The sequence below is a fragment of the Falco peregrinus genome, chromosome 5, assembly GCF_023634155.1.
Source record: "Falco peregrinus isolate bFalPer1 chromosome 5, bFalPer1.pri, whole genome shotgun sequence".
Classification (NCBI taxonomy): Eukaryota; Metazoa; Chordata; class Aves; order Falconiformes; family Falconidae; genus Falco; species Falco peregrinus.
The window spans coordinates 46324459-46338994 of NC_073725.1; the positions used below are offsets into that span (position 1 = coordinate 46324459).

The window sequence follows — 14536 nt, forward strand, 5'->3', positions numbered from 1 at the left end:
TTAAAATTGTAGTTTTGTTCCTTCCTCAATCAAATTTTTTGTAAAGTATGTATTTGCACATCTTCTAGGGAAGTTAAGAAACCATGCTAGGTGAAGACAGGACCCTGTAACCCTTAATCACCTAAAGGATTTGGCATCGGGGTTTAACCCTCAAAATAGCAGAGGCTGTTCCAGGAATTGCAGAGGCCTGGATGCACAAGCCCTTTTTTAGGTAGGAAGTGTCATGCAGAACCTGAATAGACACTTAAGATATGAGAATGTAGTTTGTCTCATTTATCACATCATGCTGATCTTCTACTTACTTCTGGGCTCCCCAGCCTGGTTCTGGTTTCTCTCTGCTACAGTTGGATGCTCTGGTAAGATGATGGCCATGGAACAAGCAGACTATAAGTGGGATACTATAATTTCCCTATGCTCTGCACATGTGGCATGATAGTAAACAAAGCTAAAAGTTACTGTGTGTGTTTAGAAACTTGGAAGATTTTTGTCTCAAAATTTTCGGTCAGAAGTATAGTGGCAATTCTCAGACAAGAATTTCAGCATAACAGATCAGACTCTATTTTCATTTCTACCAGTCTAGAGCTTCTATTACTATACATGAATGAAGTTATGCTGCAATTGCTGCCAGTATTACTGCATCAGAATTTGGCCTCAGTTTGATGCCATGATGATAGGTTCAGCTGCCAGCGCGGGAGGAGTAACTCCTAGCTCCTAAGTGATTCCTTTCCTAATTTAGGAGTGCATCATGTTCCTAAATTAGGAGCCTCGTTGTCTGCACAACCAGTGAAGAGAGGCACCTCTGGAGAGAAACTTGAAGCATCCAAATTAGGAACCTAAATATTCCTTAATTTAGGTGTTCTAAATCACCTTTGGGAGGGGTTCACCTACTTCTGTGCATTGACCATACAGAGAGATCAGCCTCCTGACATACACAACCTACATTAGGTGCCTGACATAGGTTATGTGACTATTCCAGCCATGCATGTTCCCAGTAAGCAGATCTTCCCTAAGCTGTTCAGCAGGACCGTGACGTATCTCTCACTCTGCTTCTGTTTATTTATTTTTCACCAGTGACAGTGAAGCACAATACTTGGGTCAGTCTTGGCCCAGGTATGATTTCAGATGCATTGGTGCTCAGGACTTAATTCAGTCCTCTGTATTCACCAGCATCATCAGCGGTTCTTTCATCTGCACTGGTGTGGGAGCAGAGTGATGTCCTTCAGGGCAGCCGTTCTGGACTGCACGTGATGCTAGAGACCCTGACTCAGGGGTGTAAAAGTGATGGATGCTAGCTGTAAAAACTATTTTATTCCATAGTTTGAAACACAATGAAAAATCTAAGGTGAAGGCCTCCTCCTGTGTCCCAGCACATCAGCTGAAGGCTGCTGTGAGTGTTCAGCTGAGCACAGCCCGTTTTCAGGGTGAAGAAAGTGGATGAAAGGAGAGCTGCCTTCTCAGAATATTTTAGTTGATCCATTTGTCTATAAGGCAAGTCCTGTTGAATTTTAACCTGTTCCCTATTGTGATTTTGACCTGGCCAGCTAGCACTGTCTTACAAACAGCATCCAACGGTAGCTGGGAATAGTATGGAGCAGGGATCGCCCCTAGTAGACAAAAGACAAAGTCATCTTACCCTGAGGAGGAAAGAGGTGCAGAGAGGAAAAGTTTAGCTGCAGAGAATAGTTGGGTGCAGGTTACAGAACAGCCTTTGGCCTTTTTATTGGTAGAACAAAAGTAGCTTAAGAGACTTCAAGCTTTTCCATGGACTTGATGTTTAATTTGGGGCTGTATAGACTCAATCCACAGTTCAGAGAATGAAAAAAAAAAAACAACTGGGCATAACTGGAAAGACAGGAAAAAAATTTCTATCTCCTCTCTTCTCCAACCCAGCAAGACTGTACTCATGCAGCCCACATCAGCTTTCCTCGTTTCCCACCCCTCTAGAACCCCCCTGACATGACGACAAGGAATGCCTTGTCAGGTGCTCAGAAAGGACATAGCAATTCAGCTGTGTTCGTAGTTTTGGAGAAGAAAGTGCAGAGGAAGAACTGGCAGGTGATGAGTCTGAGCTGACAATAAGGGACCTCTTCAACCCGTTAGAGACCCAAGGAACACAGGGAGGCTCTCTGCCTCTGGCATCCTCCTGCCTGCACTGCTGTTGGGGTGAACTAGTGCCTGCCCAAGGCTTCACTGGGAGCAGCCCTGGCACCCATAACTGTGAAGGGAAGGTCTCTTGGCTGCTCAGGCGTAAAGTGTCAGCACTGTAGACAGCCGCATGTTCTTGGGGGGACCTCACCCTCTGGGGGAGCCCTAGGAGTGCCTCTGAGAGGTGGCCTGTCTGTGGTTGTAGGGGAGCACCCTCACAGCAATGACACACGCAGCATCCACATGGCAACTAGATCGGAGGAGGTAATTAGCAATAAATCACTGCTTCAGCTTCTTGCATGTTGATTTCTCCTTGTGGACACGCCCCATTACTTGCAGGGAGTACAGCAATCTACATCGATAGCTGTGGGAGAAGAGTGGCTTTGGCAAAATTTTTGTATGTGGGAACAGTTTCTGAAACCTAATATGGAGGTTCTTGGTGCTGAGGCAGAACGAAATTAAAAAGTGACTTCTGTCCCAAAGCAGACAGCTCGATAGACCACCATTTCACACAGCCTGCGGAAGATTTGGGTTTGGTTTCTGTGTAGAATGAAAAGCAGATCTCTAGTCCCACCACTTCCATGGCATGTAGCATTGTCTTCTGGCCAGGCAACTTAGGAGACAGTTGGCAGCACTTCCACCTGCAAGAAGCAGTCCAAGGGGTGACCTATGAGGTGGGACTTCCAGGAAAAGATTTGAGGAGCCTGGAGATCACATCTTCTGTTGGGTAGCATGAATTACAAACCCGAAAGTTACACTTCTGAGCGTACAGAGTATGTAGGGAATAGTTTTGATTTCACCTAAGGAAACTAAAAATCAAACTTAAATATTCATGCATTCTTTCTTTGAATTACTTAATACATAATAACTAGAAAAGTGTATTTTGGTGGTATTTGAAGCCAGGGGGAAACAGTGAAAATTTGGTCATATTTGAGGAGCAACTTAATTCAAGTAACACCATTCGAATCAAAGTAAAACCATTTTTCCAGAAAAATAGTCCTCTAGGCCCAAAGGAGGCATTTGTCATTTGGGTCTAACCCTTCATCTGGTCAGTATCTTGTGGCTTTTACACTGTCACAGGATCCTCCTGAACTCAGTGCGACATTTCTTATCAACAGATAATTCTGTAAAACTATCCACACTGGAGAAAAACAAGTGAGTCTTCCTGGATTAGAAGAGCAGTGTGAAGTTAAATAAAAATGGAAATATTAGTATGTTGTACAGAAACACAAGTTTAAAAACTAAATAGCAGGAGCTAAAGGAAACAATAGCAAACATATACATCATTACACTGTGTTTAAAAATGTGATGGGACTCAGTATACTCTTTATGTAGATAATTGAAGGAAAAGCTATACCTTAAAATTAGATGTTAAAGATAGGATTCATGTCACTTAACCTTAATCACCTAAAATGTAAACATTTCATCTGAGTTAGTCTATACACTTCTTTACAGCCATTAAAAAAGAGAGCAACTTCTGCAGCAGACAGCTCATCCTAGTCTAAAACGGATGCCACAGCCTCGGGGATGAGGTGCCTTCTAGAAGTACCTTTTCTTCCCCACTACCGAGGGGGCCCAAACAGCCAGTCTACACCAGCCACACATTTTTAGATTATTAAAGTTAAGAGAAGAGTAGCCCAGCCTACCCGTCCAGGGATCCCACATTGTTTAAAGCCCAGGAGAGGTGGAGAGGAATGCGTGTTCGCCTCCTTTCCTGGCGTGTGGCTGATGGAGTGAGGCTGGGGGTCCAGGTCTGCTGGGTACCAGGCTGCCAGTGACCAAACCTCGGAGAGGATTCAGCTGCTGCATGGCTCGACTTGCACAGCATTTGGGCACTCACTCCTGATGAGCTCCTTCTGCAGAGCTTGTGCCACTCTGGATTTACATGAGCAAGGAGAAACTGCAATCTGAAAATTCAGCCGTGGCCTTTGGGGCTCATGGCGTTAAGATGGTTCTTCCTGACAGCTTCAACCATGCCAGATTATGAGCACGTAATTTAGCAAGCTATAAAAATAGAAGCATCTGTATATATTGAAGCACTGTTCTTTTAAGATAACAGTGTCATACTTTTCAGCATCATAACATTTTTAATTATTCTAATTATTTCTTTTTCCAAAAGGCCTATTCATCATTACACCTGTAATAAATTTACACTGTTTTTACGTTGCAAAGCTAACTATGAAAAAATGGCAATCAAGCAGACAAACCTATGCCTAACAGCATTTGAAATTTTGGACAAGGAAAATTCCCCTGGCTCAAAATGATCAATTTTTTTTCTGACCGGTAATATGCTTTTATTACTAATACTGGCTAATACTCTATACCTTCTCCTTCACCACTCAATTTTAACCACGTTTCTTTTTAGAGAGGAATTGTGGTTCCTCTCTACTGGGGATGTATTTGTAGCCTTCCATGCACCCTTTTGTAGTGCTTGAAGGGAGGGAGAGAGAAAGCCTCAGTGACAGCCCACTGCCACTTGGGTGTTCTGCCTCTGGCAAGCGCAGGACACTGGTGAAACTCTGAACCTGACAGCTTTTCCCGGCCTGTTTTTTTTCTTTCAGTGCTGGCATCAGGCAGTCTGCCTTTGTCCTCCCTTTTTGACCCTGGTTCTCCCACCATAAGACTTAAGATCTGTGTAATTCCTGCATGGCTGTGTCGTGAAAGATGGTGTTCAAGCTCACTTCCTTGCATGGCTGAACAGACTGTAGCCCCTGTACTCCCAAAGAGGTCACAATTAATGTCCTTCTTCCCCATTAACCCAGCTGAACGTGTCAGTAGTTCTCTCTAACCAGGCTTATTTCTGCAAACCTTTCCTTCTCTTTGACCTTTACGTTTTCCTATGTTTACCTTTATATTACACAGGCAATCAAATTTTCAGCACCATACCGGGAATATTAAAACAATGTTTAATATCCATCATCATTAGGAAAGCTTTCTTTGTTCTTAAAACTATATTTTTTGCATTTTCATTTTCATCATGGCTCTTTTAGAGCCTCTCAGGCAGTTAGGGTAATTCCTTTGATGCTACCCTGAGACAGAAAAATGTAACAGCAGTCATATATCTGTGACTGTATACACAGATTGAGCAATTTCATACTGAAAGTTTGGTTAGAAATTGTAAATGCATTTGCCCTTCTGTGCACAGACTTCTGTATTTCTTCCTAATTTGTCCCTAAACTTGTTTTGGTTCCTGACCGCTGAATTCCCCTCAGTCTGTAAAAAGTCTTCAGGCAACGAAGCTATCAACACTACATTCATTTTTTTTCCCCAGTGCTGTTTTAGCAGAGACTTCTCAATGAGGCAGCTGAGCTTGGCCATATTCCAGTGGATGCCTCTGAGCACATGGGCATAATTTTCTTCCTCATAGTAAACCATTCAAATCTGTATTTTCTTTTTTAAGGCACTTTGAATACTTCTATTTTTTATTAGAACAACAAATGGCAATAGTAAATCTATTTTAACTAGTATGGAATGAGGAGCAACATTTATCAATGTAATGTCATTGACTCAAAACCCAGTGAAATATGTCTGACTTTTCACTCCTACATCTCTGCTTGTATTTATATATTACACTATCCAGTATGTGCACATCAGTTTGTGTAATACTTGAATAAAAAAATAGATGAAATTTTTTTAACATACATAAATTCGGTTGTAGCTTCACATGGCATATCAGTGAACTGTCGTAATGTTGGCAGTATTCTAGCTCTGTTCCATTTTTTGCAGAGCTCAAAGATACCTTCCTAAACTTGGGAATTTTTTATAAGCCTCCTCATGGCCGTTCTTCCTCGCTGCTCTCATAAAGTTGCAGTGCTGCACCATGGGGCTCAGCGAGACAGGGAGACCTGCGAGGCTGGTAAGAGACTCCAGTGTCTTCCACGTGTAGAGGTTTGTGGATTGGTCACAGTCTACAGTGCATTTGTACTTGGGAAAAGTCCACGGACTGCAGTGGAACTGATGAAGCTCATGGAAATGTGTTTGTTCAAAAAGGCACTTTCATGAAATAAAGGAACATGCCATGAAAAATACTGGTGTGATGGCTGAGCAGGCCTGTGACGTTCAATATATAAATACTTCCTAGCACCCTGTGACTCCAACTAGAAAAACAACAGGGAAACTCCATATCTAATCCAAGCATACCACTAACCTGTGGTTTTAATAGAGCAGATAATAACAGTGTGTTAAAGTCAAACATCTGCCATTTTCCAGAGCACTGGTGCCTGCAGGTGCTGTGCTTTCCACTCTCACAGACAGCAGATACCACAGGGCTTGGTCCATAGGGAACGGGTAGAAATCTCCTCACCTGACGTTGTTCAGGGCCCACTCCAAACCAGTAGCCCTCATGCTGGATGAATCCTTCCCCAGAGGTGCCCGTTTCCCCCCCGAACACAGAGGGACCAACTTGATGACTGAAGCATGATGAGGCTAGCGGCAGTGAACCCGCTCTAATTCAGCACAACACTGAAGCACAGGCAGAAATCCCTCGTTGCTCATCTAAGCGCGTGGGTATGTGTTTCATTTGATCATCAGCTTGTGCAGAAGTCAGTCCAACGTGCTTATGTTTACATTTCAGAATTTGCTTAGTTCAGGGGCTAGGGTGGTTTGCTGTACCAGGGCCTTAAAAGCTGATTTTAGGCCTAGGCGACGTGATCAATGGCTGCTCAATACACACTGATGGCATAGTGCAGCCATGCTCCATGGGGGAAAGCTATACCCACCCTCTGCATTAAAAATAATTAATGTAGTATGAAAAACTTTACCTAAAGAAGTGTTTTCAAATTTTTCACGTATCATCAGTGAATCATGGCTCAAGCAACCTGAACTTCTTCAAAATGTCTAAACATTGAAAGAGTCAGTGGGCATCATGAAAACTTGAAGCATTTCAGCCAAAATGGTGAGAGACAGGCGTATTGAAAAAGGAGCTTGGAGTGAAAACTCTTCCACAACCTCAAACATAGCTGTCAGGACTCAAAGAAAACTACCTCCAGAGCAGTTTTTAAAACACAGGGGCTTTTTCACTTGTTAAGTTGAATGTACGTGTTGCATTTCTACTTTCCTTCCTCTCTCTTCCATAAATTTCGTTTGGAATTGGTTGGCATTTCCCGAAATGTTCGTTATGTATGGAGTCCTTTAGTATGCAGTGAAATTCCACCGACTTCACAGCCTTTAAGTGAAGTAGATGTGTGTAACCATCGTGTCCATCTCTTTCCCTACAGCTCTGTGCCGCTAGCATTACCGCTGAAGCCAAATACTCCCTTGACAGAGCAGTAGTGATTACTTCTCTGCTTTGTGGTCTTCTGCAGACTCTGTGTCTTCCTTTAATGTTACAGACACTTAAAAAGCCCTGTTAGATTGTTATCTCCTTGATCTTCTTTGTAGTGTTATCCTAAGCTAATGGTACTGTAGTATATATAAAGAATTTCCTTTTTTTTTTTTTTTAAGTTTAATAATCTGTGGTTAAAATTACTTAGGACAATATTGTTACAGCTGGGTTTGAGTTAATACAAAATCAGATTCTTGGTGGTATAATTTGATATAAAACGATTTCATTACTGTAATCACTAGGATTTAAATTGGAATTATAAACCAACACTGGCTCAGGAGTTAAGTCCTATGAGCTAGAGAAAATTAGGCTGACTTGTACTCTAGTGTAGAACTTCCACATTTTATTCTGTACATACAGATTAACTAATAGCCTTACTAATAGCCCAGTTCTGATTTTAAACTGCAGTAGCTCTACTTGATAATGGGAGTTATTACTAGCTTTCGCTGGCATGAGATCACAATTAGGCTTCCTATCTTAACTTCTCTCCGTATATTATTTGTCCACAAGTTACATAGCAGAAGCACATCGCTCTGGACGCCAAAACAAAATGAAATCTCTTGGGTGGAAATTTTTGTTTCAGTAAATCAAGTTCATAGCTGAATCCATACAAGCAATAGAAGCTGCAGGTATGCATCAAGGACAGAATTTGAGTCCATCATCAGCCACAGTTGTGTATTTAATATTCCAGGAGTGAATCCAGACTAGAGTGATTGTTGTTTCTCTAATTGACTGTAGTGACCTGATACGATAGCACCTCAAATTACAGTGATCAGTTTCCAAAAAGGCTGTGAAAAGAATTACTGCCTGTGTGCGACTGCTTGCTGAAGGGATTGCAAGAGTGTAGTATGTTGTGTTAAATTAGATAAGAAATAATAATAAAAATGATAAATAATAATAAATTATTTTTTCAGAGTCACTTTTCTGTGAAGAAAGGAGCTGCAGCCTTGGGTATTGGTACAGATAGTGTGATTTTGATTAGATGCGATGAGAGGTAAGTAAAGGTGCCAAATACAGCTCTGTTCATCGGTATGTACAAGAGGTGCTCAACTCAGAGGGAGCATATAGGATGCGGTCAGCAGTTGGTATAATTCATTGTAGCGCTGTCGTCTTCAGCCACCTTATGCTGATTTACCCTGCCTGAGGAACTGGCTCTGTCAGTAGCTTCTTCACGAGTCAGTTTTTGGGGCTCATCAGAAATCCTGGAAATTCCCTTCCGCAGGGATTTCTTATGCTGCTTTGATGCCAAAGTGAAACAAAACATCAAACTAACAACCATTCTTTACACATTCTTCTAAGAAACCAGGAAGAAGCTTGTTTTGGTCCAAATAGAGCATTTAGGGACTCTCACATTTTGATCCATTAAAATGAGCTGAAGTGGGCCTTTTGTAGGAGTGAAATGTCGAGGAGCGTTTGCTGATGTAATTCTGTCACTTCATGCCCCCACCATCTTTCTCAGCTGTTTCCCACATTTCCCGCAGTGCCCTTCATGGGGATTGCAGTGGAATGTGGAGAGAAGGGTTTTGGCAGCGTTGTGGGCAGCAAGGCCAGGGAGAAGGATGGCCTGCAGAAGGGAGTGCCACAGCAGGCACCTGACCTGCAGGTCCCATGGGCCAGGGGTAGGTAACTTCTTGCTTAACTCACCCAACTAAAAGGTTTTGATATTCTGTGAAAACCCATTTAGAGAAAGAGAGGTATATTAACAAAACCAACGTGTTCTGATGAAGACTTTCAATTTTAGGGAAAAAAAAACTTTCTATGGGATAAAAATTAATAGAACAATCCTTACTGATTCTGCTGAGAACCTTTTCAACAGAAAATGCTCTTACTATGAGTCCCAACTATCACTATTACAAGGTATTGAATTATTTATGGCTCTGGCATAAATGGAAGGTTTTACTGCCATCAAAATACTCTGCTCCCACATTAAAAGAAGAGCACCAGCTAAGCAATTTACAGTGCTAATCACAGCGTCTGCATATTGACTTATGGGCTTATTATCTCTTTATTAACAAAAGACTGAGCACACTCTGAAGAGGAATTAATGGCGACATCAACACAACCAACACACAATAAAATAAACCTCCGATTGTTTCTCTTCACTAAAGACAGGCATGGATCAATGAAGTCGTGTCTTCCTTTTCTTCTTGTGCAAATTCAGCATGATGATTTTCTGTGAAGACCACAATGCTTACCCTGCCCACCCTGAAGTAATCAGCAGGATTACTGTGTCTCTCCCCAAATCCCAGCAGATGCCACCAGGACAAAGCAGGTTGTTTGCACAGGATGTGGGCTGGTGCGGTGGAGATGAACCTCTGTGAAGATGGGGACCTGTGGAGGGATGAAGGAACACCATGAGATCTTTCTGATGTTTTCAGCGTGACCAAGCATACTTCCTGGTGGCTCTTGCCCATCCTGACCCACACCCACCAAGTGTGCCTGGTTTTGCTGTCTGTGTAAATGTGTGGTCAATTTTAAGCATGGAGAACATGCAGAAAGTCATGTTCTTCTTGCTCATGCTCCAGACTGGACAACATACATCTCCGATGTCTGTTTTACTTCCATGCAGACATACTGGTAGCAGTAGTGTATTAGTTGCAGGTTTGGGGTCAAAGCACTTAAGGCTGGTGTGGCAGCAGTGAAGCCTGTGTGCAGATGTGGGTGATAGGAGAAGACGTTGACACCAGCACTCACTCTATCCTCAGTGCCCTTTAGCTGCTGAGTCTCTTCTGCCTCACCCAGCAGCCCTCCTGCCTCTGATGCTGCCTAGCCCATGTCTTGCAACCCCCTGCCCCATTACCTGGGTGAGGTTTGTCTAAGCACAAGCCTGTTCATTTTGCGGTGCATCTTAAGTGTTGCATATGAGCTCAGGTGATAACACATAAAAATGCTGTGCAAGTAAGCAGGGCTCTTGGCTAGTTTACTAGATTTGGAGCAGGGGGGTGTTGTGCTCCAGCACGTGTTTAGACCACGCTCAAAGCCACCCTGCTGCATGCTCCTTGATAAAGGTTGACATTGCTTGGACATTGCCTCTCCTGGCCATGAATTCCTGCACGTACTCAGTGTGGCCACGGGCTGGATGATCACTTGTCTTGGTAAAAAAATGTGGGCAACATAGGGATCTGCCCAGCTCTGTGTGTGTTTTATGCACAAGGTCAATAAATTAGGAACTATTAAAGATCAGCATCAAAACTATGTTTGGAGGAGGAACTCATTCCTTGTTTGGCACATTGTTGGTTTTTTCTTTATTTCTCTGATGATCCCAGGAACAGTTTTTGAAGATAAGACAACTACTGCTTTTCTCTTAACATGTACATGTAAATGGGGGGAACTCACAGTGAGCTGAATACTCTTCAGACCATTCTTGAAATTCGCAAGAACCAGGACTAATTTTTAGACTTGTAGAGATTTTTATTTTCAGTTACTCTTTTAGTGTTTTAGTGTTTAGAATAAGTAAAATGCAGGACAGATTTTGCAGAAAACTCAGCAGTACAAACCCATTTCTACTGAAATAATTATTGTCTTATTGTGAGCTCTGTAAGGATGACAACTTTAAAAAACGTAGCAGTATCTTATTATGATATATTTGTAATGTTTTTTTTTAATTTACATCCATCCAAATGTCATGAAAACACTTCAGTTTTTTTAAAATGCAAAATCAGAACTAAAACTAATGTTTCTTAATTTCCCTGAAGCTACTGTTTTGAGCTTTAGTGAAGGTTGTTCTTTTTTTACAGCAGTAGGAAATCAGTGCTTAGTGAAAGAAAATTCTGAAAAAGTCTTAAAAAATAATCATCTAAATGGACAACATTCAAAGCCAGTGAAGCCTTTTTTTCCTGTAATGTGGGGAGCTGTTGTGTTTGCATTGCTGTTACGTGTCCTGTCTCTTCTTAGGTAGGCTTGCTTGTGGCTAAACAAAGAAAACCTTAACCTCATTACTCAGTGTCAGCACTGGTTTTGTCTTGTGCATAATTCATTTACAGGATTTCATAAATTAGCCTTTAAGCCTTATACCACTAAATCTCAGTCTCAGGTAAATTGTTCATACTAAAGGTGTTGCAAATACAGTGTACAGTCGACACAAGGGGTCTCGCAGTGGATTTAATGAGTCTAGACTGGTAGCTTCTTCCAATATCCTGCTTCAAGCAAATGCGAACGTGTAATGCACCAATCCATGAAATAATTGCCCTCAAATGAGTGTCCCTGGGATGGAAGCACAGAGGTGACTGCTTAACACCAGAGCTGAGTCACATTGCTCGGCGCTGTGCAGCTCAGCTGGCATTTTCTGTGCCTGCTGAAAGGGGACGGTGAGATTTGGCACCCAGTGAGCTTCTTGAGACTCTGGGCTGAGCTTCTCCCTGGGAGCCTGGAGCATATTTCTGGGGCTGTAACATCAAACAGGACCAGGAGGCTCCATGGAGTAGCATCAGTCTTTAATGGGGGTGGCCATGAGGTAGCTTCTCTGTTACCATCACCATATTGATGCAGACTGGTTGGCAAAATAATTAGGGTGAAAACTCAGACTAATGGACAGAGTCTTTCTGTGCTCTTCCATGCTGCATAACCCTTGGGCAAAAAAGTCACTTTGTTCCTTCTTTGATTTTCCTATAAAGTGAAGAAATAGCAGCAAGAGCTGATTTCAAGACCAAATTATTGATATAACTCTCTCTTGCTCCAGAGGGAAAATGATCCCATCAGACCTTGAAAGAAGAATTCTTGAAGCCAAACAAAAAGTAAGTTTATTAGCTTTTCTGCTTCCAAAAAGGAAAAAAAAACCCAAGAATGATACAGCTAGTTGTTTTGCTTTCCTTGGTAAAACAACACAGACTTGCCCATTAACTTTTTCTTTCTTTCTCAGAAATGTAGCCTGGCAATTGGTGAGGCAAGGGTTGCTGAGAAAAACAGCTTTAGAGCTACTTTATAATATCCATGAGCTGTTTGGCTTTTTTTTTTAATATGTTGCCCTACATAACATCCTCCTTTTTTACATTATCCACCTATGATACAGTTTCTCAGCTGAATATTAAAAAAGCCAGAGTAATCATTTGGGGAATTGCTGTGTTTTAATGCATTGAAAGTGCTCCTCATAGACTCGCCAAATCAATGGAAGATAAACTAAAATCCACAAAACTCTAAAAAATTCACTGCTTTTGTATGTGTTCATTAACAGAACCTAGAATTAAAACATCAGATTAAAATGTGCAGTGGATTCAGCCCAGTGCCTTCAATGTTTATATAAATAGTCATTAGACACACAGCATTCAAAGCTCATTAATAACACAAATCTTCATTAAAAGCTCCCTTTTTATAAGGAAAACAATACAGTAGATGAAAAATAAGGCAAAATGACAGTACTGAGTGCCACTCAAACCCACTGACCATTGCTGAAGGAAGTTTGGACCTTTTTGATAGCTTAAACCCCAGTTCTGCAAAAAAATAGCTAGTTTTTACCTTTGTTGCACTGAGTAGTCGTTATGAAATCAACAGAACTACAAGTGAATTTAAAATGAGACACTGGTATGAATTGCAGCAGACCCAAGACCTCATAGGGCCAAAAGCTGTGTGATGGACAGTGAGTGCTCCTCTATGAGGTGCGGCGTTTAGCGGAGGGAATCCAAGAGATGGCCCCTGGCCTCCGTGGAGGTGGCTGTCTTGCTTCAGAAGAGCTGTCTCCCTGCCCTGCACAAGGGATGGGGCTGGAGGTGAGCCCCACACCTCCCCTGTGCGCTACCCCCAGGAGACACTCCTAGACAAGATGCTCCTGCTGACGGGACTGGGCCACCACACGTTCAGGCACCTGCTGGCATGACGACAATGCAGCGCAGGGCGCAGTCCATCAGAGATGCTTTTTGCCCTGTGGTGCCTGGGTGAGGTTTGGTTTACGTGGCGTCACGAAGAGCAGACCTTTTTGTTTCAGGCAGGCGGCGTGGAGCAGAATTGTTTTGAGTCCTTGCCTGTGTCATACATAAATGGAGGATGCTGGTTTGGAAGTTTGCTGCCACCTTAAGGTAGAACTTGTAATATCACCAGCATCTAAACTGGGAGAAAACCAGTGTAATGTAGCAGGGGTGTCCTCTAGGAGACACTTCTAGGCTCACTGTGGAGACAGCACAAGAGAAGTTGGGGCTGCTGCAGACTGAGGGGCTGCAGCCATCTGACCTTGCCAAATACCTCTGGGCTTTCTGCAGGGATTTGTTCCTTTTCTGGTGAGTGCCACAGCTGGGACAACAGTGTACGGGGCGTTTGATCCTCTCATAGCCATTGCAGACATCTGCAAGAAATACAAAATCTGGATGCACGTAGATGTAAGTATCATCTTATGTGGGGGGCTGTTCACTTTGAACAGCATCATCTTACATAAAACCCATTGTATTTGGCTCCTGTAATTAATTTTAACATCCAAGCGCTGACTTCCCACTCCTCTGAAAGCTCGGGTCAGGGGGACGCTTCAGGAGCTGTGACACTGTGGTACTTTGGCAGCTGGGACGCTGAAGGTGACCTGGTTTGAGTGCTTTTGGCCTTCAGCGTTCTCTCTTAATGCCGTTAGTACAAGAAATACATAAGAACCATACTGAGCACTGGCCTAGCTTCTGCAGCAGCTGCAAAATAAATACGTACAGAAAAGGCTACGTTTGTCTGGAGTAAAGTACCGCAAATTGCTGAACAGGTTAATGCGAACGATAGAGAAATTTATCAGATTGGCTACTTAGCCTTATCTGGGCTTTTGCCAATAAATCTTTCTGAAGGATCATCTTTCAGCCCTAGAATGGCTTTTGTGTCATTTTTGCAAATCCTTTCTCCAAAAAGGCTTGGTAATTGAATTTCCGTAGAGCTGGGTATCTTGCTTTTGGATTACTGCATCAGCCAAAATCAGTCCAATTCAAAGGAAGAATTAGTATTTACCTTAAACTACTTCTCAGTCACATGAAATGCCTGCTTGTCCCACATCTCTGTCAGCGAAAGCAAACAAGTAGGGGGCAAGCAGTAGTCGTCTGAAATGTGATGAAAACTCTACCAGAGCAGCTGAGATCCCAGTCTGGTTTATCATCACTTAGTCCCTAAAAAAGA

The 14536-nt window shown here is 42.5% G+C and overlaps 1 protein-coding gene across 2 annotated transcripts in view; it reads left to right on the forward strand.

Annotated features, from left to right (window-relative positions):
- The window catches only part of GAD2 (glutamate decarboxylase 2), a 41587-nt gene that overhangs the window by 13859 nt on the left and 13192 nt on the right, over positions 1-14536 (forward strand). For both annotated transcript variants that reach the window (XM_055806058.1, XM_055806059.1), the window contains 3 exons: positions 8383-8462; positions 12147-12201; positions 13657-13773. In XM_055806058.1, coding sequence (XP_055662033.1) covers positions 8383-8462; positions 12147-12201; positions 13657-13773 — 252 coding nt within the window. The remainder of the gene's footprint in view (positions 1-8382; positions 8463-12146; positions 12202-13656; positions 13774-14536) is intronic.